This window comes from Myotis daubentonii, chromosome 5 (genome assembly GCF_963259705.1).
Source record: "Myotis daubentonii chromosome 5, mMyoDau2.1, whole genome shotgun sequence".
Classification (NCBI taxonomy): Eukaryota; Metazoa; Chordata; class Mammalia; order Chiroptera; family Vespertilionidae; genus Myotis; species Myotis daubentonii.
Window position 1 is genome coordinate 95,558,358 of NC_081844.1, and position 15,703 is coordinate 95,574,060.

Genomic DNA, 15,703 nt, shown 5'->3' on the forward strand with positions numbered 1-15,703 from the left:
TTCACCCATCATAGAGGGCTGTAATTCATTTAATAAAAATGAAAAGCAATAGAAAATTGTTTATCCCTGGGAGAAATGTGAACAGACCTCTGCTTGTGGAATAAGTTCCATTTGTTAGTTATGTGTAGAATAAGTTGTGAGGCGAATACACTGGTTGATACGGTTATCTGCATTGGAGGCATTAAAGGCTGAGTGAGGGTGATGGTTGAGGGCTGGCTAAGGAAGTGGATATGAGAGACACTGGAGGTTAACTCCACCTGGCTTAACAGTTGTCTGTATAAATACCAGGTCAGGGGCACTAATCGGCGAGTCAGAAGGAGGGGCTGGTTTAGAGGGGGATTGTGTTTTCTATTTCTGCTGTAGCAGATTGTCACAGACTTAGTGACCTAAACCAACACAAGTTTATTTGCTTACAGTTCTTTCTGTCAGAAGTCCAGCCAGGATCTTACAGGGTTAAAGTCAAGGTCTGTGGAGGCGACTCTGTTTCCTGGCTTTTCCCAGCTTCTACAGGTGGCCCACCTTCCTCGGCTCACCTCTGCCAGCCAGCAGTTCGATCACTCCAGTCTCTGCTTCCATCCTCCATCCCGTCTCTGACTAGCCTGCCTCCCTCTTTCACTCATTGGGACCCTTGTCCTTACCTTGGGTCCACCAGATAATCCAGGACAGCCTCCCTCCCCATTTCAAGGTTTCTAACTTAATTACATCTGCAAAGGCCCTTTTGCTGTGGAGAGGATTGTATTCACAGTTCTGGGCATCAGGATTCAGGCATCTTTGTGGGGCTGTTATTCTGCCGACACGGGGATAGTGTTGATACGGTCTTAGATGGGTCAAGAATAGGGGGTACCATTGACATTCCTGAGTAATGCCCAAACCTCACTTCACTCAACAATTTCTACCTTGTAACTTGCTAAATCTCTCTCCAGCGTACCTTATCAGCAGCAAAGTGTCTTCATTAGATGCTCAGCTTCTTGTATTTCTCCTGCCTGCACTTGGTAAATCTCTCAAATGGTGGGAGAGCCAGAAGAAAGAGGAGTGAGAGAAAGTATATAAACCATGTAATTGACCTGCTGCATGGAACGGTCAGGGCTCTTTGCTGGAGGTCAGATAGGGGCTGAGTAAGTGCTGAGAGGTACAGTCTGTCACTACCAGTCCTGAAACTTGAGCTGAACTCACATTGCGTTTAAGTCATGGACTTTCAGAATCTTATAAAAGTAAAGAACCTTAGAGATCCTTAGTCCAGCAGCTGCCACGCTGGCTGCCCATTGGGTTCACCTGGGGGGCATTTGAAAATGCTGATGCCTGGGCTCCCTCCCCAGGGATAGTGATTTATTTCTGGGAGGTCGTGACCTGGGCATCAGGAGTCTTCCAAGTTCCCCAGGTGACTAATGTGCAGCCAGGGGTGAGACAATGATTGAGACCAACTCTTTTCCTCCAGTGAGAAAACCATGACATTTTTCAAGGTAAAAGGTGGGCCCAACAGAGCCAGGACCAGAAATCAAGCTTTCCATGGCCCCACCAGGGTCACCTTCCACCACGCCATTCTGACCTCTATATTGCAGGCTTAGTTATACAACAAACCTGGTTGATGGTCACCTGCCCTGGCCATAGGTCAGAGTCCATCTCATCCTGTTCACTGCCCTAGTCCCAGCACGGAGCGCAGAGCCTGGGACCCCTCAGGGCTCAAACATTCTTTGGGTGAGTGAGTTGGAATACTCACACCGACCAAGGGCCAAGTTTGTTGCTAACATGCGCCTTATGTTGCTGTCACATCCCTTTTCTGATGTATGTTCTGAAGCAATGGCAGCAGGAGACCCACACATTTCACCTTGGTTCTCTGTCATCTCAAGGGCAACGTGTTCCTGATTTTCAAAGTGCTGATTGAAAGTGTGAGTTGTCGGTGGCATTGGCTGTTGAAAACAAAACCATAAAAAGTAATGAGCTCTAAATTAAATCTGACCTTGTACTAGAAAGGTATTATGAAATAGACATGACATGTGGAGTAAAAAAAATAAATCAGTAAGGGCTCATTTTTATATCAATACAAACATTTACAGAAGAGATGGCCTAGTAATACTCTTTTTTACTGTGTTTTTGAGATATTGTTCATAGAACATAAAATTCACCCTTAAAGTGAACAGTTCAGTGTTTTTTAATATATTCACCATGTTAGACAACCATCACCACTATCTAATTTCTGTCACCACAAAAAACAACAACAAAAAAACAAACCCCTTGGTAGTCATTTCCAATCTCTCTCTCTTCCCATTCCTTGGCAAACACTAACCTACTTTTCGTTTCTGTGGATTTGTTGATTCTGAACATTTCATCTTAATGGATTCTGCAATATGCGGCCTTTTGTGTCTGGCTTCTCTCATGTAGCATCATGTTCTCAAAATTCATCCATGTTGTGCTAGTATAATGTATCTGCACTGTATTCCTTTTATAGACGCGCTAGAGGCCTGTTGCATGAAGAGATTCGTGCAATAGGTCTTCCTTCCCCTGGCTGCCGGCACTGGTTTTCCTCCGGCACCCGGGACCCAGGCCTTCGCTCCGGCCGTAGCGGAGAAGCCAAGCCTCGAGGCTTCTCCGCTCCGACCACAGCAGAGAAGGCAAGCCTCTTCAGTCTTCAGTCATCTTCTGTCTTCGCTCCATGCCTGCATATGCAAAATAACCATCATTTTGTTGGGTTAATTTGCATACTCATTCTGATCCGCTAGTGGGCATCATGGAGTGACACCAATTTGCATGTTTCTCTTTTATTAGTGTAGATACTATTCCATTCTCTGGCTGTACTGCATTTCATTTCTTCATTCATCAGTTGTTGGACTTTTTGGGTTGACTCCACTTTTGGCTATTAGAATAATACTACTGTGAACAAGTATGCAAGTTTCTGTGTGGACCCATGGGCATTTACCTAGGAGTGAAATTGCTGGGTTATAAGGTTACCCTGTGTTTAACTTTTTGAGAAACTGCCAGACTGTTCTTTTTCCTCGTAATACTGTTGGCTCCCTTTACAGATTACATAGAGTGTGTGTGTGTGTGTGTGTATTCCATTTAGTTCTCATAAAACTCTCTGAGGTTGTTATTGTCATCATCACTAAATGGAGAATCTTAGGTTCAGTGATTGCCTGAAGGCCAAATGGCCAAGGAGTGGTGAAGCTGAGATTGGAGCCTAGATATTTGGACCCTGAGTTTAGGGCTCTTTCCATGATAGCACTTACTAGGTGTGGTGCATCATCACTGTATTTTTCAGATTTATTTTTGGTGCTGTTGTTGGTTTTGCTATCTGCTCTGCATTATTTTAAGGAATTGATATTAATAATTTTTCTGCTTGTGAAATAGTCACATAAGCTCTTCTAAAAAAGTGCAAACATTATGGTCCTATGTGATAGGAAAAGTGAGTGCCCCGCAGAGAGCCTGCTAGTCCTATTCCACCAAAATATCTCCAATATACCATAATGTACTTTCTTAATTGCTACTCTTTGTTTAGTTTTTCTTTATAGACTATGTGCTATGCATACTGTTTTGCTAGTTGCTTATTTTCTTGCTAAGTATATCTAGGACTACTTTTGCTGTTGGAACAAATAGATCTGTTGCCTTCTTTTGAGGTGGCTATCCATCTTTGAGAACTGCAGCCTGCTTACAGAGCCCTTGGTGTCTGATGAGAATACCTGAGGCCAGTGCTTCTCAAACTTATGTTACACCTGGGAGGGTGCAACCCCTGGGAACGTTCCTGAATGCAGATTCTGATTCTGTCAGCCAGGCAGCGGCCTGAGGCTCTGCATTCCTAATGAGCCTCCCAGGCAATGGGGATGCTGCTGGTGCACAGATCTCACTGAGCAGTGAGGTTTTGGGGGCTGATGAGAAGCCTGTTGCACCAGGGCGGTTTCTCCCTGATGAGCGTGTTTTGCTTTTCAGAATGAAATGCTGGAGGAAGGACACGAGTATGCGGTCATGCTGTACACCTGGCGCAGCTGTTCCCGGGCCATCCCCCAGGTGAGGCTGTCCTCCCCTGGGGGCTCTCCTGCCACCAGGGGGCGCCACCACCCTCCCCCTTACCCCATTCAGGGAGCTGAGCTTCTCCAGGTGGCAGGGAGCAAAGCTAATCCAAGGGGACATGCTGAAAACCTTCAGAGAGTTTCCCATAAAACTGATGCCAACTTTGAAAAAATTGTTCAATATACTTTATTTGGAAAACAGTATATGCTAACTGTACAACATCAAACCATTGCAGAAAGGTATAAAGTAAAAAGCAAGACAGCCCCACCTCCTCACCCCCACCCCCCAAACCCACCTCCCATCCGAGCATGATCACTATGGACACGTGTTGCTGCCTGTTCCCCTGGATCTTTCTCGCTGATTATCCTGAATACTTCTATGATTATTATTTTGTAAATAATTATTTACAAAGCGTATGTTGCTTTTTACTTATATAGTTCTGCCACTTGATATTTTTACACTTTATTCTTTTTTAAAAACATATATTTTTATTGATTTCAGAGAGGAAGGGAGAGGGAGAGAGAGATAGAAACATCAAAGGTGAGAGAGAATCATTGATCAGCTGCCTTCAACACCCCCCCCACTGGGGCCCACAACCTGGGCATATGCTTTGACCCGGAATCGAACCATAACCGTCTGGTTCATAGGTCAATGCTCAACCACTGAGCCACGCCAGCTGGGCTACACTTTATTCTTTATCAATGACATTTTTTCATGTTGACACATACGGATAATATGTGTATGTGTCAACCATCATTATAATTGTCATATATTTCATGAGTCCCATTTTAATAAAATCCATGAGGCACAGATGTGTAAAGAGAAACAGTTCTTCACCCTTCCTTAATCTTAGTCCCCCGGGGTAACTATGCCTGTATCATATATGAACAAACGCACACACACTGTTTTGTTTAACAAAAATGGGACTAAGTGACACTTCCTGTCCCATCACAGTTTTTACCTGTCAATTTATGGTGGCAGTCTGTCCATGTCAGGTGACGTAGATCTGTCTCATTCCTTGTTACATAATGATATTGAATTGAGTGTATCATATTTTATCCTTTCAATCACCTGAACATTGAGCTTGTTGCTCCTATTTTAAGAATTTCTAAACAACAGTGTGAAGAATGACCTTGAACTTACCCTTCGCTCACTCATCAGTTTCGGCCGCCTTGTTAGCACTCCTGGGTGTGTGTGCTGTGAAAACACCCGCCATGTGGTTGTGATGTGTTGAAAACCGTTGGGCAGAGCACATAGGTTTCTTGGTGGGCCTGAGTGTGGCTGCGGGGGCTCTGCCCCGGGTGCATCTGGAGCAGTGGATGGGACATTTTTCTCTGCCGGGAATCTGGTGGGGCCCCTCTGGGGTCAGAGTGAGGAAGGGCTGAAGGAGGGAGATCTTACAGATAAACGTGGACGTGTGTACAGCGACTGGTCACAGTACAGACAGACTGAAGGTAGACAGTTCTGTTCTTGGGACCAGCTGGTTTCTTTCCTGCAGCCAGTGTCTGGGGAGCAGTGTCGCCCCCAATCAGGGCTACCCCAGCCTCCTCTCACCAGGGTGACCTTGTCATTTATCATCCTGGACGAGGTGCATTCAAGAGTGAAAAGGGGTCCATTAATAAGTCAACAGGCATGACCCAGGGCTGCCTGGGCGGATCAGGATATCTGAGACCCCTCTGCCCACAGGTGAAATGCAACGAGCAGCCCAACCGTGTGGAGATATACGAGAAGACAGTGGAGGTGCTGGAGCCGGAGGTCACCAAGCTCATGAAGTTCATGTACTTCCAGGTGAGGGATTGGTGAATCTGGATCAGGAGACTAGAGAAGGCCCCTGCCCTTCTGCACACACGGGTCTGGGTTTTTGTGCCATGTTGCTTATTCATTCAGTCAATACTTTTTGAGTGCCCCTGACACACACCCCTGGTGAGCAAGATGGACAGCTCGCTCCCTCCCTGAAATTTCCATTGTAGTGAGCACAGAAGTATGTTCTGGGCAGGAGGAGAGACTGACAATAAACAACAAACAACAATTCTCAGGGCATAATATGTTCTGTGAATAAATAACATTTCAAAAATCCCTGGGCTGCAGGTGTCTGCGACTTGGCTACAGCTTTAGGGACGGCCTCTCAGGAGGTGGCATGTGAACTGAGGTCTGTGTGATGAGAAGGGCTGGTGTGTGATGGTCCGAGGAAGAGGGTTTCAGGCAGAAGGAACTGTGAAGGCCAAGCCCCTGAGGCTCGAAGGGACCTCATGTGTTTAAGAAACAGAAAGAAGCCAGGGAGGCTGCAGGTGCAGGATGGGAGAGGGAGGGATAAAAGTGAGGCTGGAGCAGTAGCCAGGGACCCGCTCACACAGGGAACTGCAGGCCATGAAGTAGGATGTGAAAACAGTGTGCGGATTTTATTAAATCACCACAGAAACCACTGAGGCTTCTAGTGACAGGATCTGCCATGATTTCTTCAAACACCTTCCCTATTCCTTTCTCCCTTTCTGCCTCTTCTGGCACACCTACTATTCTAATATTGTTGTGTTTCACATTGATCCACAGCTCCCTTAAGCTAACCTCCTGTTTTTTAATTTCTTTTTCTTTTTGGCTCTCTAATTGAGTGATATTTTCAACTCTGTCTTCTAGTTCACTGATTTGATCCTCAGCTTCCCCTAATCTGCTATGTATTCCTTCCAATGTGTTTTTTATTTGTGTTATGCCATTCTTTATCTCAGACTGTTCTTTTTTCATAGCTACTATATCTTTTTTCATACTGTTGAGCATTTTTAACATCATTACTCTGAACTCTGTTTCAGATAAATTTCTTATCTCTGCTTCACTTATCTCTTCTTCTGGAGAATTCGCTAGTTGTTTCATTCGGGGGTTGTTTCTTTGTTTCATCATTTTGGTTGTCTGTTTGGGTTTGTGACTATGTTTTAGGTAGATCCTCTATACTTCTCAGTCTCTAGTGCAGGACAGTGTTAAAGACTGTTTCTGGCTAATTGGATCAGGCAAAGACTCAAAGCCTCCAGAGGCCGCCTCTGTCTACAGACTAATAGGATGCGACTTGAATTGCTTCCAGGCAATCATCCTCCGGAGTGGCAAGCGTTTTTTTTCAACAGGGTGGGGCAGTTGCTTCTGCCTGGAGGCTAATTTTTACTTTTAATATCTTAAGTGGCCTCAGGGCAAGGTGTTTTCCAATGGGGTATGTAGACTGCCTTTCCCCCCATGCAAGGCAGATGTCTATGTTGGAAAGATGTCCTCCGCTGCGTGAGGTAATGACTCAGCCCAGGAAACTTGGGATGTCTACCTTCTGAGCTCTATCCCACGAGTCCCCAGTCCTGGGTTCTGCTCTCACAGCTCCGTCCACTTCACCCTCCCTCTGCCAGAGCACAAGGTGGGTAGCTCCACAGGGAATTTTTGTGCATTGGCCCTTTAAGAGGGTGCCCAAACTTTCACCTGCCACTCCCTGGCAGACAGCACCCCACTGCTTTTCACAGCTAGATGTTATGTGAGTACCCTCCTCATTTTGTTGCTCTCTGCCTGGGGAGCCCAGCTTTGGGATTAGACCCCAGGGTTCTCAGTGGCACCCCCCCCCCCCCCCCACACACACACACCTGAGATATCTCTCTGGGACTTCAGTTGCCATCTGTGATTGCCTGGCCAGCCCTTTCACGCCTCCGCCCCTCCTCCAGTCTCTATGACTTCTCCACCATCAGTCCTTGGGTATCAGGGCTCTCTCCTGTGAGTTTTCCTTAGTGACATGATCTGATTGGTGGATTTACAACATCTGGCTGCTCAGTGGGAAATGGAAGGGAGGTGAGGACAGCACAGGTGTGAGGGGCGGGAGGGGACAGGAGTGGCAGCAGGAAGACCAGTTGGGAAACCAGGAAGAGTGATCTTTAAAGGAGGAAAAGAGGAAAAAGATAGCCAAGGGCTTTCATGAGGGCAAGCTAGTTAAATTAAAAAAAAAAAAAAAAAAGGAGGGCAGCTCGTTAAACAGAAATAACCAAGGAAAAATAAGGCAACAGGTTGATTATTATGCTCAGGTTGGAAGCTGCTCAGGAATGCAGGTTGAGCACTTTAAGACCAGTCTGTACCCCAGGGCAGGGGTCATGCCACACACTCTGCCCTGCACGTGCTCCACGGAGAGCTCAGGCTGGTAAACAGACTTCCAGGCTCTGGCAGATATCCACCCCATGCTCAGCCCCACACTCAGCTCTGCATGGCCTGCTGTCCACGAGATGGGGTGTCTGGGAAGGTGCAGATACCTGCAGCCCAGGGCAGGAACGCTGGCTCCGGAGGCAGGAGACCAATGCTCCTCCACAGTGTGACTGTGCCTCTGAGTGACATAGCATATCTGATGCCTTCAGTTTTCTCACCTTGGAAATAGTACCTATTTCACAGGTTTGTGGCGAGGATAAAGGAGGTCTATTGTAAAGAGCCACGTAGAGCCCTAGTTACACAGGAGGGTTAACACATCGAAGCTGCTGTTAATAGCATCATGGACTCTTTAGGAAGGCAGGTCCAAGAGAGAAAAACTATACAGAAACCGAGAAAGGATGGTTTGGGGTCACCTGGAGCTACACTGTTCCGTACGGTAGCCCCCAGTGGGTATTTACATTAATTAAAATGAAATAAAATGTAAAATCCAGGTCTTCCGTTGCCCGAACCACCAAGTGCTCAGTAGCCACATGTGGTGAGTGGTTCTCGTATTAGGGATTGTAGACACAGGACGTTTCCACAATCATAGAAAGTGCTCTTGGACTTAGGCTCTGGAAGGAGGAGGCGCGGCCAGTCTGGTCTTCACAGGCGAGGAATTTCGGGTGGGTATCCCGGCCTGAGGAGGGGAGAGCACACACAAGGAGTCATTTCTCTCCCTCCTCTCCTCCTCTTGTTCCCCTTCCTCCCTCTGGCTCTCTCTCTGGGTTACTCTGTAGCCTTGTTTGTGGATTGTTATTCAGCTGCTTTTTTGGCAACAGATTTATTGAGAAATAATTCACATACCATATAATTCATCCATTTAAAGTGGGCAGTTCAATGATTTTTAGTACGTTTACAGGTTTGTGTGTTCATTACCAGGGTTAATTTGTAACATCTTCATCACCCCAAAAAGAAATCCCATTCCCTGTTGCTGTCACCCCATTATACCCCCTCCATCCCAGCTCTGGGCAAGCATCCTCCCACCCCCTTCCCCCCCTTTATTTTTCTCCATAACACATATCACACTGTAATGTACAGAAGTAGTTTATTTTGTTTTCTGTCTTCCTTCACTAAAATGTAAGCCCTGTAGGGTAGAGATTTTTTTTTTCATTCTTTCTTTACCCCGGTGCCTAGAATGGTGCCTAGTACATACTAGATACTCAATAAACACTATTTATTGGTTGAATGAACCTCTTTCTCTGAATCTCTGCCCCCCTGTCGAGTGGTGCCTGGCACTGTCCTAGGCGCTGGAATACAAAAGTGAGTAACACGGTGCTTCTCTGCAAAAGCCTGACGAATAAATGCGTGGGGTCAACTCACTGGGTGGTGTGTTCCTTTGAGAAATCAGCTTTGAATGTAGGGACTCCTCTGAGGAAGACCTCTTGGCGGATTTGCTTCTAAACGTCCAGACTCTGACCAGGGCCCCAGGGGAGCCTTGACCCTGCTCCCCACCTGAGAGCGCGGGGAGCCGCCCCCACCATGCTGCCCGTCCTTACCTGCTGCCCGCTCCCTGCCCGCAGCGCAAGGCCATCGAGCGGTTCTGCAGCGAGGTGAAGCGGCTGTGCCACGCCGAGCGGAGGAAGGACTTTGTCTCCGAGGCCTACCTCCTGACGCTGGGCAAGTTCATCAACATGTTCGCGGTCCTGGACGAGCTGAAGAACATGAAGTGCAGCGTCAAGAACGACCACTCTGCCTACAAGAGGTCAGCCTCCCCTGCCCCCCACTTCCTGGGTAGCCCGCCAAGGGGAGGAAGAGGATGGAGCCTGTCTAACAGGCCCCTTCTCCAGAATCAAACGAGCCCCTCCCCAGGCACACAGCGGCTGGGCCGGACCTGTTTGTGTGGTTTGGGGAGAAAGGTGCAGGGCTGGGTCCTGGGGAACTGGGTCTGTGCAGGGCCCTCTGCCTCCAGGTGGAATCAGATGCTCATTTCTCCATCTGTGGAGCAGCAGCGTCCTCTCTTGCCCTTTGCAGTGCAGGGCCAGTGAGATCATCATAAAGTGGCCACATTGTCATCCCTGTAAGAATCAGAAAGCCAGTTCGAACTGCTTCTGTGGAAGAGGGATGGGCTGGCTCCCGGAACTGAAGGCCCCTGCTCACTCTCAGGCGGCTGCGCCCTGGGGTGGCCTCCGGCAGCTTTAAGCCCTCCTCGGGCCAGCATAGCCACCCCAGCTTCAAGGGAAGAAAACCATGCTCCTCTTTGCAAATGATTTTGCAAAAGTCCCAGCTTGGTGATGCGCCAGGTTCCTCATCAGCCATTGTGTGGGTGGGGGCTCTGATTGGACAGGTGCTCACCATGGGGTCACTTGGGGGTCAATGTCAGCTCAAGAGAAGGACAGAGAGTGGGAAGGGCTCCTTCCTCTCTAGAAATTAAGTACAGCCACGCAAAAGTGGGCGGGGGCGGGAGGGTGAGTCAAAAGCAGCAGATTTCCTCTGTGTTGTCTAGACATCTCTTGGGAAGGCTTTTCTGTGTCTGATGAAAGGCCTCTCCTCCTAGTAACTGGGGAACGCAGAAGAAAGCAGACAACAGACTGATTCTCAACACGCTATCCTCCTGAGTGAGCTGTGAAAGAGCCCCTCACAAGCCTGACTCAAAAGTGGCCGGAAAAATCTGGGCCGCCACAGTTTTTCCCTTCACGTCCTGCGTGTGTTCCCCACACCTAACATCCCTTCACTCTCAATCCCAGCAGGTTAAATAGACTGGGTTCTGTGTAATGCTTTGCTTTAGAAGCCTAGAGATTTTCCAATAAAGAACACCATACAGAACAAAAACAAAGCTTCCTGCCCCTGGTTCTGCTCCGTGGCGGGCTGTGCAGGTCTGCTGGAGGCCACTGCGGGGCCAGGGGTGCTCATTGCACTCTGTCTTACCCCTCCAGCTGGTTGATAGGATGCTAGCTGCCCTTCAGCTTGGAGTTTGAGCTTCAGTGCATTCTTGCCTCTCAGTCTCAGTCAGGTACCCTTATCAGAGGGTGTAAACAACTCCAAATGACTCCAGAACATACTCCCCGTTGACTTTAGTCAGCTGTGATGTCAGAGCTGCCTTACCTTGGGGGCAGTGCCACTCGGGTCGGGTGGGAGGCGGAGCCCGAGAGGCCTGGTTAGGCTGGTTACTTGAGCGGTCCTCTCTGCCACCCCATGTTTCAGGGCGGCGCAGTTCCTGAGGAAGATGGCGGACCCCCAGTCTATCCAGGAGTCGCAGAACCTCTCCATGTTCCTGGCCAACCACAACAGGATCACCCAGGTGACGGCAAACTCCACGTTAGTCCGGGCTTGGCGTCCCGGGACACAGGCAGGGGCCTGGAGGGTGGGTGGACCGTGAGCAGAGGAGCTGGGCCCAGGTCTGACACCCTCACTGCCCTACTCCAGAGTTAGACTTTGGATTAAGTCTCCCTTCCCAGACAGGCCTTTCACCCTCTCCCAGTGTGGTTCCCTGAAGACCTTCTCAGCCACTATCCTGCCCCCACATTAGTGCAGATTGAGAGCATGGGTTCTGGACTTAAATAGCCTTGTTTTCTAACCCTAGACCCATCATGAGACCTTGAGCAAGGTCTAAGCCTCGGTTTTCTCATCTGTAAAACGGACCTGGGATTTTGAGAATGTTATGAGAATCCATGTGATAGGACTGTTGTGAGAAATACATGAAATACTGTATAAAAAGCCCTCCGTATGCAGAGCCTGACACATGGCAAGGGCATAAGAAAATGGAGCTGTTATTACTGCCACCGCTTGGCCAGGGCACCCCCGCTGGGCGGTGGCTCTCACACTCTGTCTGACGTAACCTGTCTTGCTCATCTGTCAGTTCAGCCTAAACAGGCACCAGCAAGAATGTGAGCAGGACTCAGGCTGAGTGGGGCCCTCCATCTTCGAAGGGTTTGGAGACTCGGCTCTCTCTCAGGGATGCTGCTGGCTTCGCTAGGCCCTCCCTGCTCCTTGTTGAATGCAAAAGGCTATCAGCTTTGAGGCTGTAGGTTTCTTTCCTGGGACACAGTCCCATGTTGTCAGACCCTTCTTTTGGGAGATGCGTTTGTTTCTACACTGTTGTGTCCTGCCAGGAGGGAGAATGCTGCTGGCCCAGCTCTCCTACCCTGGGCTAGGCCATCCCCCATCATCTGAGGAGACACCATGGCTAGGTCCACAGCCTCAAAACTAAACTGGGAAGACGAACAGGCCTTCTGCTATAACACAGAGCTGCTTTTCAGCTCAGCCCAATCATATACTTTCTAACCATCAAAACTGGCAGGGAATTAATGGAGGGCCCTAGGGGAGTGAGTTCCCTGCCAGGGGAGATGTGCGGGAGCTCAGACCAGCCACTGTGGGGACTGGCTTCCTCCCCCTAGTGGTCAGCTTGTGTGTGTGTGTGTGGGGGGGAGAGGGGTCCATCACATGGTGTGGATGAGGAGGGTGCAACAGCAGAAAAAGGAGCTGACCAGAGGGGGGCGCTGCTGTTTAGTGTCTCCATCAGCAACTGGAAGTGATCCCAGGCTACGAGGAGCTGCTGGCGGACATCGTCAACATCTGCGTGGATTACTACGAGAACAAGATGTATCTGACCCCCAGCGAGAAGCACATGCTCCTCAAGGTACAACCGCCGTGGCCACGCACCCAGTGGTCTGGGCGTGCCCTCTCACCTCCTTCTTATTTTAAATCATTTTTTAAAAGATGGTATATATTTTTTCTTACTTGAACATGGATATATATCCACTGCACAGAGTGTTTTGTAACCTGTTTCCCCCCCCTTTAACATGTCATCTACACCTTTCCAGACATGAAGGATATTTCCGCAATGTAACTTTTAGTGGCTGCCAAGGATGCTCTTCTATGGAGATATTGTTAGTTAACCAATCCCCTCTCGTTGGATATTTGTTTGCTAAGCTGCACTGAACACTCTTATAGCACAGCCTTTGTGTACATACCCTTGTCGAGTCTGACTTCTAGGAGGAGAAACAACCAACTCGAAAGGAAGGCAAAGTCTTCAAGCATTTGCTCTGTTTTGCCAAAATCGTCATATTTGATCCATCAGTTTACAAGTCTGATTTTTAAATTATCAAATAATATTGATCATTGTAGAAAAATCTGAATTAAACAGAGAAGCACAAAAATATTAATCTCTCACAATCTTTCTCTCCAGAGGTAACACTTTTAGCATTTTTATGTATTTCTTTCTCATTTTTCTATGCTTATATATTTTCAACAAATGCGGTATACATAAATGATGCATATGTAAGTCTTATCCCTTTTCATTAAATGTGTTGGAATATTAATGCCATCGTATGGGTGAGCTTTCCTTTTTTTAGTTATTTTATTGTTAGCTGCTCAGGATGTTCCTAATTTCCCTCTGACAGCTGTCGCACTGAGATGATCAGCCTCCACATTCTTTTTACACACGGCATAGCCCCATTTGATTCTTTCTTCCCCGGAAACTCACCTTTCAAAGCTCTCTGGTGGCTTTGCTTTTTCCTCCTCTCCTCCTTGTCACTCTGGCTAGTCTAAGCATCCCAGGCCTGTTGACGTGCCCTTCCTTACCTTTCCGTGGCACCTGGATGGAGTTTGCAGGGAGCGTGGCGTTGTGACTTGTTCACTCTGGCTTCCTCTGTACAGTCAGACTTTTTTGTGTTTTTGTTTTTGTTTTTTTAACTTTTCCATCAGATGTGATAGGCTTCTGTGCTCTGCCCCTTCTCACTCCAGGTGATGGGTTTTGGTCTCTACCTGATGGATGGAAATGTCAGTAACATCTACAAACTGGATGCCAAGAAGAGAATCAACCTCAGTAAAATCGATAAATTCTTTAAGGTCAGCACTGGGGCTGGGGCTGGGCAGGGACCAAGGGGCTGTCTCTCAGGAGCAGATTCCGCTACTAAAGGCGGCTGGAGGCCCTGCCATTCTATCCTCTTCCTCCTCCTGGGGTCTTTAGAGCTACAACCCAACCAACAAGCCTCACTGCTTGCTGGTTAATTTCATGTCTTTCCCCTGAGAGACAGCCCCTTGGTCCCTGCCAAATGCAGAATGACATGTATCCACACTATGGTGTCATACAGGTAGCTACACTGCCCTAAACCCCCTGGTTTTGAAGTAGTTGGCAGAGTGCCCAGTGCATCAGAAGCAGACAGTAAATGTCAGCCTCCCCTCCGTTTGTCCTGGTCTTCAGATGGACTTGTCTGCCCTCTGGTGGTAGGTGTTATGATTTCAGGTACTTTGCACTGGAGCTTCTCAGAAACACTACACCTAGCCAGTGGCATCCAGGCACCCACGCCTAGTCCGGAGTTCCAAGCAGCAGGATCATCCGATCCGAGGGAAATTAGAGCAGAAAGGACCCTGCCCTGGGAGGCAGGCCATCTGCTCCTCATCCTTCACCCGGTCTGCCTGCTGGGTGACCTTGGACAAGTCACTGTGCCTCTCTGGGCTGAGCTGCTGGATCATACAGTTGGTTGAGGCAGGGGACCTGTATGCTGGCTGGGGCTCTTTTTGGCTCCAGGGTCACATGGAAGCATCATCGGAAGCAGGAGCGAGGGGTCAGCCCAGAGGCTCACGGAGGGAGGCTGCCTCCCCTGGTGGAAGGCAGCCCCCTAGTCCCCCCTCGGCGTCTCACGGGCTGTGTTTGCTTCCTTTGCAGCAGCTGCAGGTGGTGCCCCTATTCGGCGACATGCAGATAGAGCTGGCCAGATACATTAAGACCAGTGCTCACTATGAAGAGAACAAGTCCAAGTGAGTGCCTGCCGTAATGTCTCTCGGCTCCCGCGAGGCGCCCAGCCCGGGCAGGGGGCCGAGGGGCCACTTCAGTCCCTCCCCCCTCCCCAGAGCCCTGGGCAGGCGGATTCCAGAGGGGAGCAGTGGAGGGTGCTCTGAGCCCTTTTGTATCCACCCTTTGCCGCTGGGGTTCAAAAGTGCTCAGAGCACAGCCACGCCCCTTCTCTGTCCCAGCTGCACTGGGACAGCAGGAGTCCTTCCTTGAGAAGCAAGATGACGTCATTCTTTATCACCGATTCCCTCCTCAGGTTTCGTGTCCATGCAGTAAGTATGCCGTAGCGTGTATGGTTTGGACAGCTCCAGCCGCGTGAACTGGTTGATGGCCTCGCCTTAGGTCGTTCTATAAATCACCATCCTAGGGAATCCACGCTAAGATCTGGGGTCTGGGGTGTCAGTGCCTCAAGGGAGTGGGGACACCCAGCTACAGCCTTTATCTCTGGGGGTTTTAAGAGGTTTCTTCTGCCTGCGTCTCATTCCAAAGCTGGGTGGTTTTGACCTTTCCATATGGCGGCGGGGGTGGGGGGTGGGGGTGGGGAGGGTAGAGGAGGGGATGACCGTCCTTTAGTCAGGGCTGAGGCCTTAAAACTGTCAGCCTTTAGCCCAATGAAATCTGGGTTAGTCTCTTCATAACCTGCTGGCTGCCGGAGCGGCGGGAGGTGTTCTAGGAAAAGCATGGAATCCAGAATGCTGCACTCATTTCCTCACGTTTCTGCATGAATTCCCTGCCACCGGAAGTTGGTTGGGAACAGTGATGTGGCCAGGGTGGGGCAGCAGC

General features: G+C 48.9%; 1 protein-coding gene across 4 annotated transcripts in view; it reads left to right on the forward strand.

Moving 5' to 3' along the window:
• The window catches only part of CYFIP2 (cytoplasmic FMR1 interacting protein 2), a 105,964-nt gene that overhangs the window by 18,855 nt on the left and 71,406 nt on the right, over positions 1-15,703 (forward strand). For all 4 annotated transcript variants that reach the window (XM_059699045.1, XM_059699046.1, XM_059699044.1 and 1 more), the window contains 7 exons: positions 3,919-3,996; positions 5,686-5,787; positions 9,708-9,889; positions 11,329-11,425; positions 12,635-12,763; positions 13,870-13,974; positions 14,795-14,886. In XM_059699045.1, the coding sequence (XP_059555028.1) occupies positions 3,919-3,996; positions 5,686-5,787; positions 9,708-9,889; positions 11,329-11,425; positions 12,635-12,763; positions 13,870-13,974; positions 14,795-14,886 (785 nt within the window). The remainder of the gene's footprint in view (positions 1-3,918; positions 3,997-5,685; positions 5,788-9,707; positions 9,890-11,328; positions 11,426-12,634; positions 12,764-13,869; positions 13,975-14,794; positions 14,887-15,703) is intronic.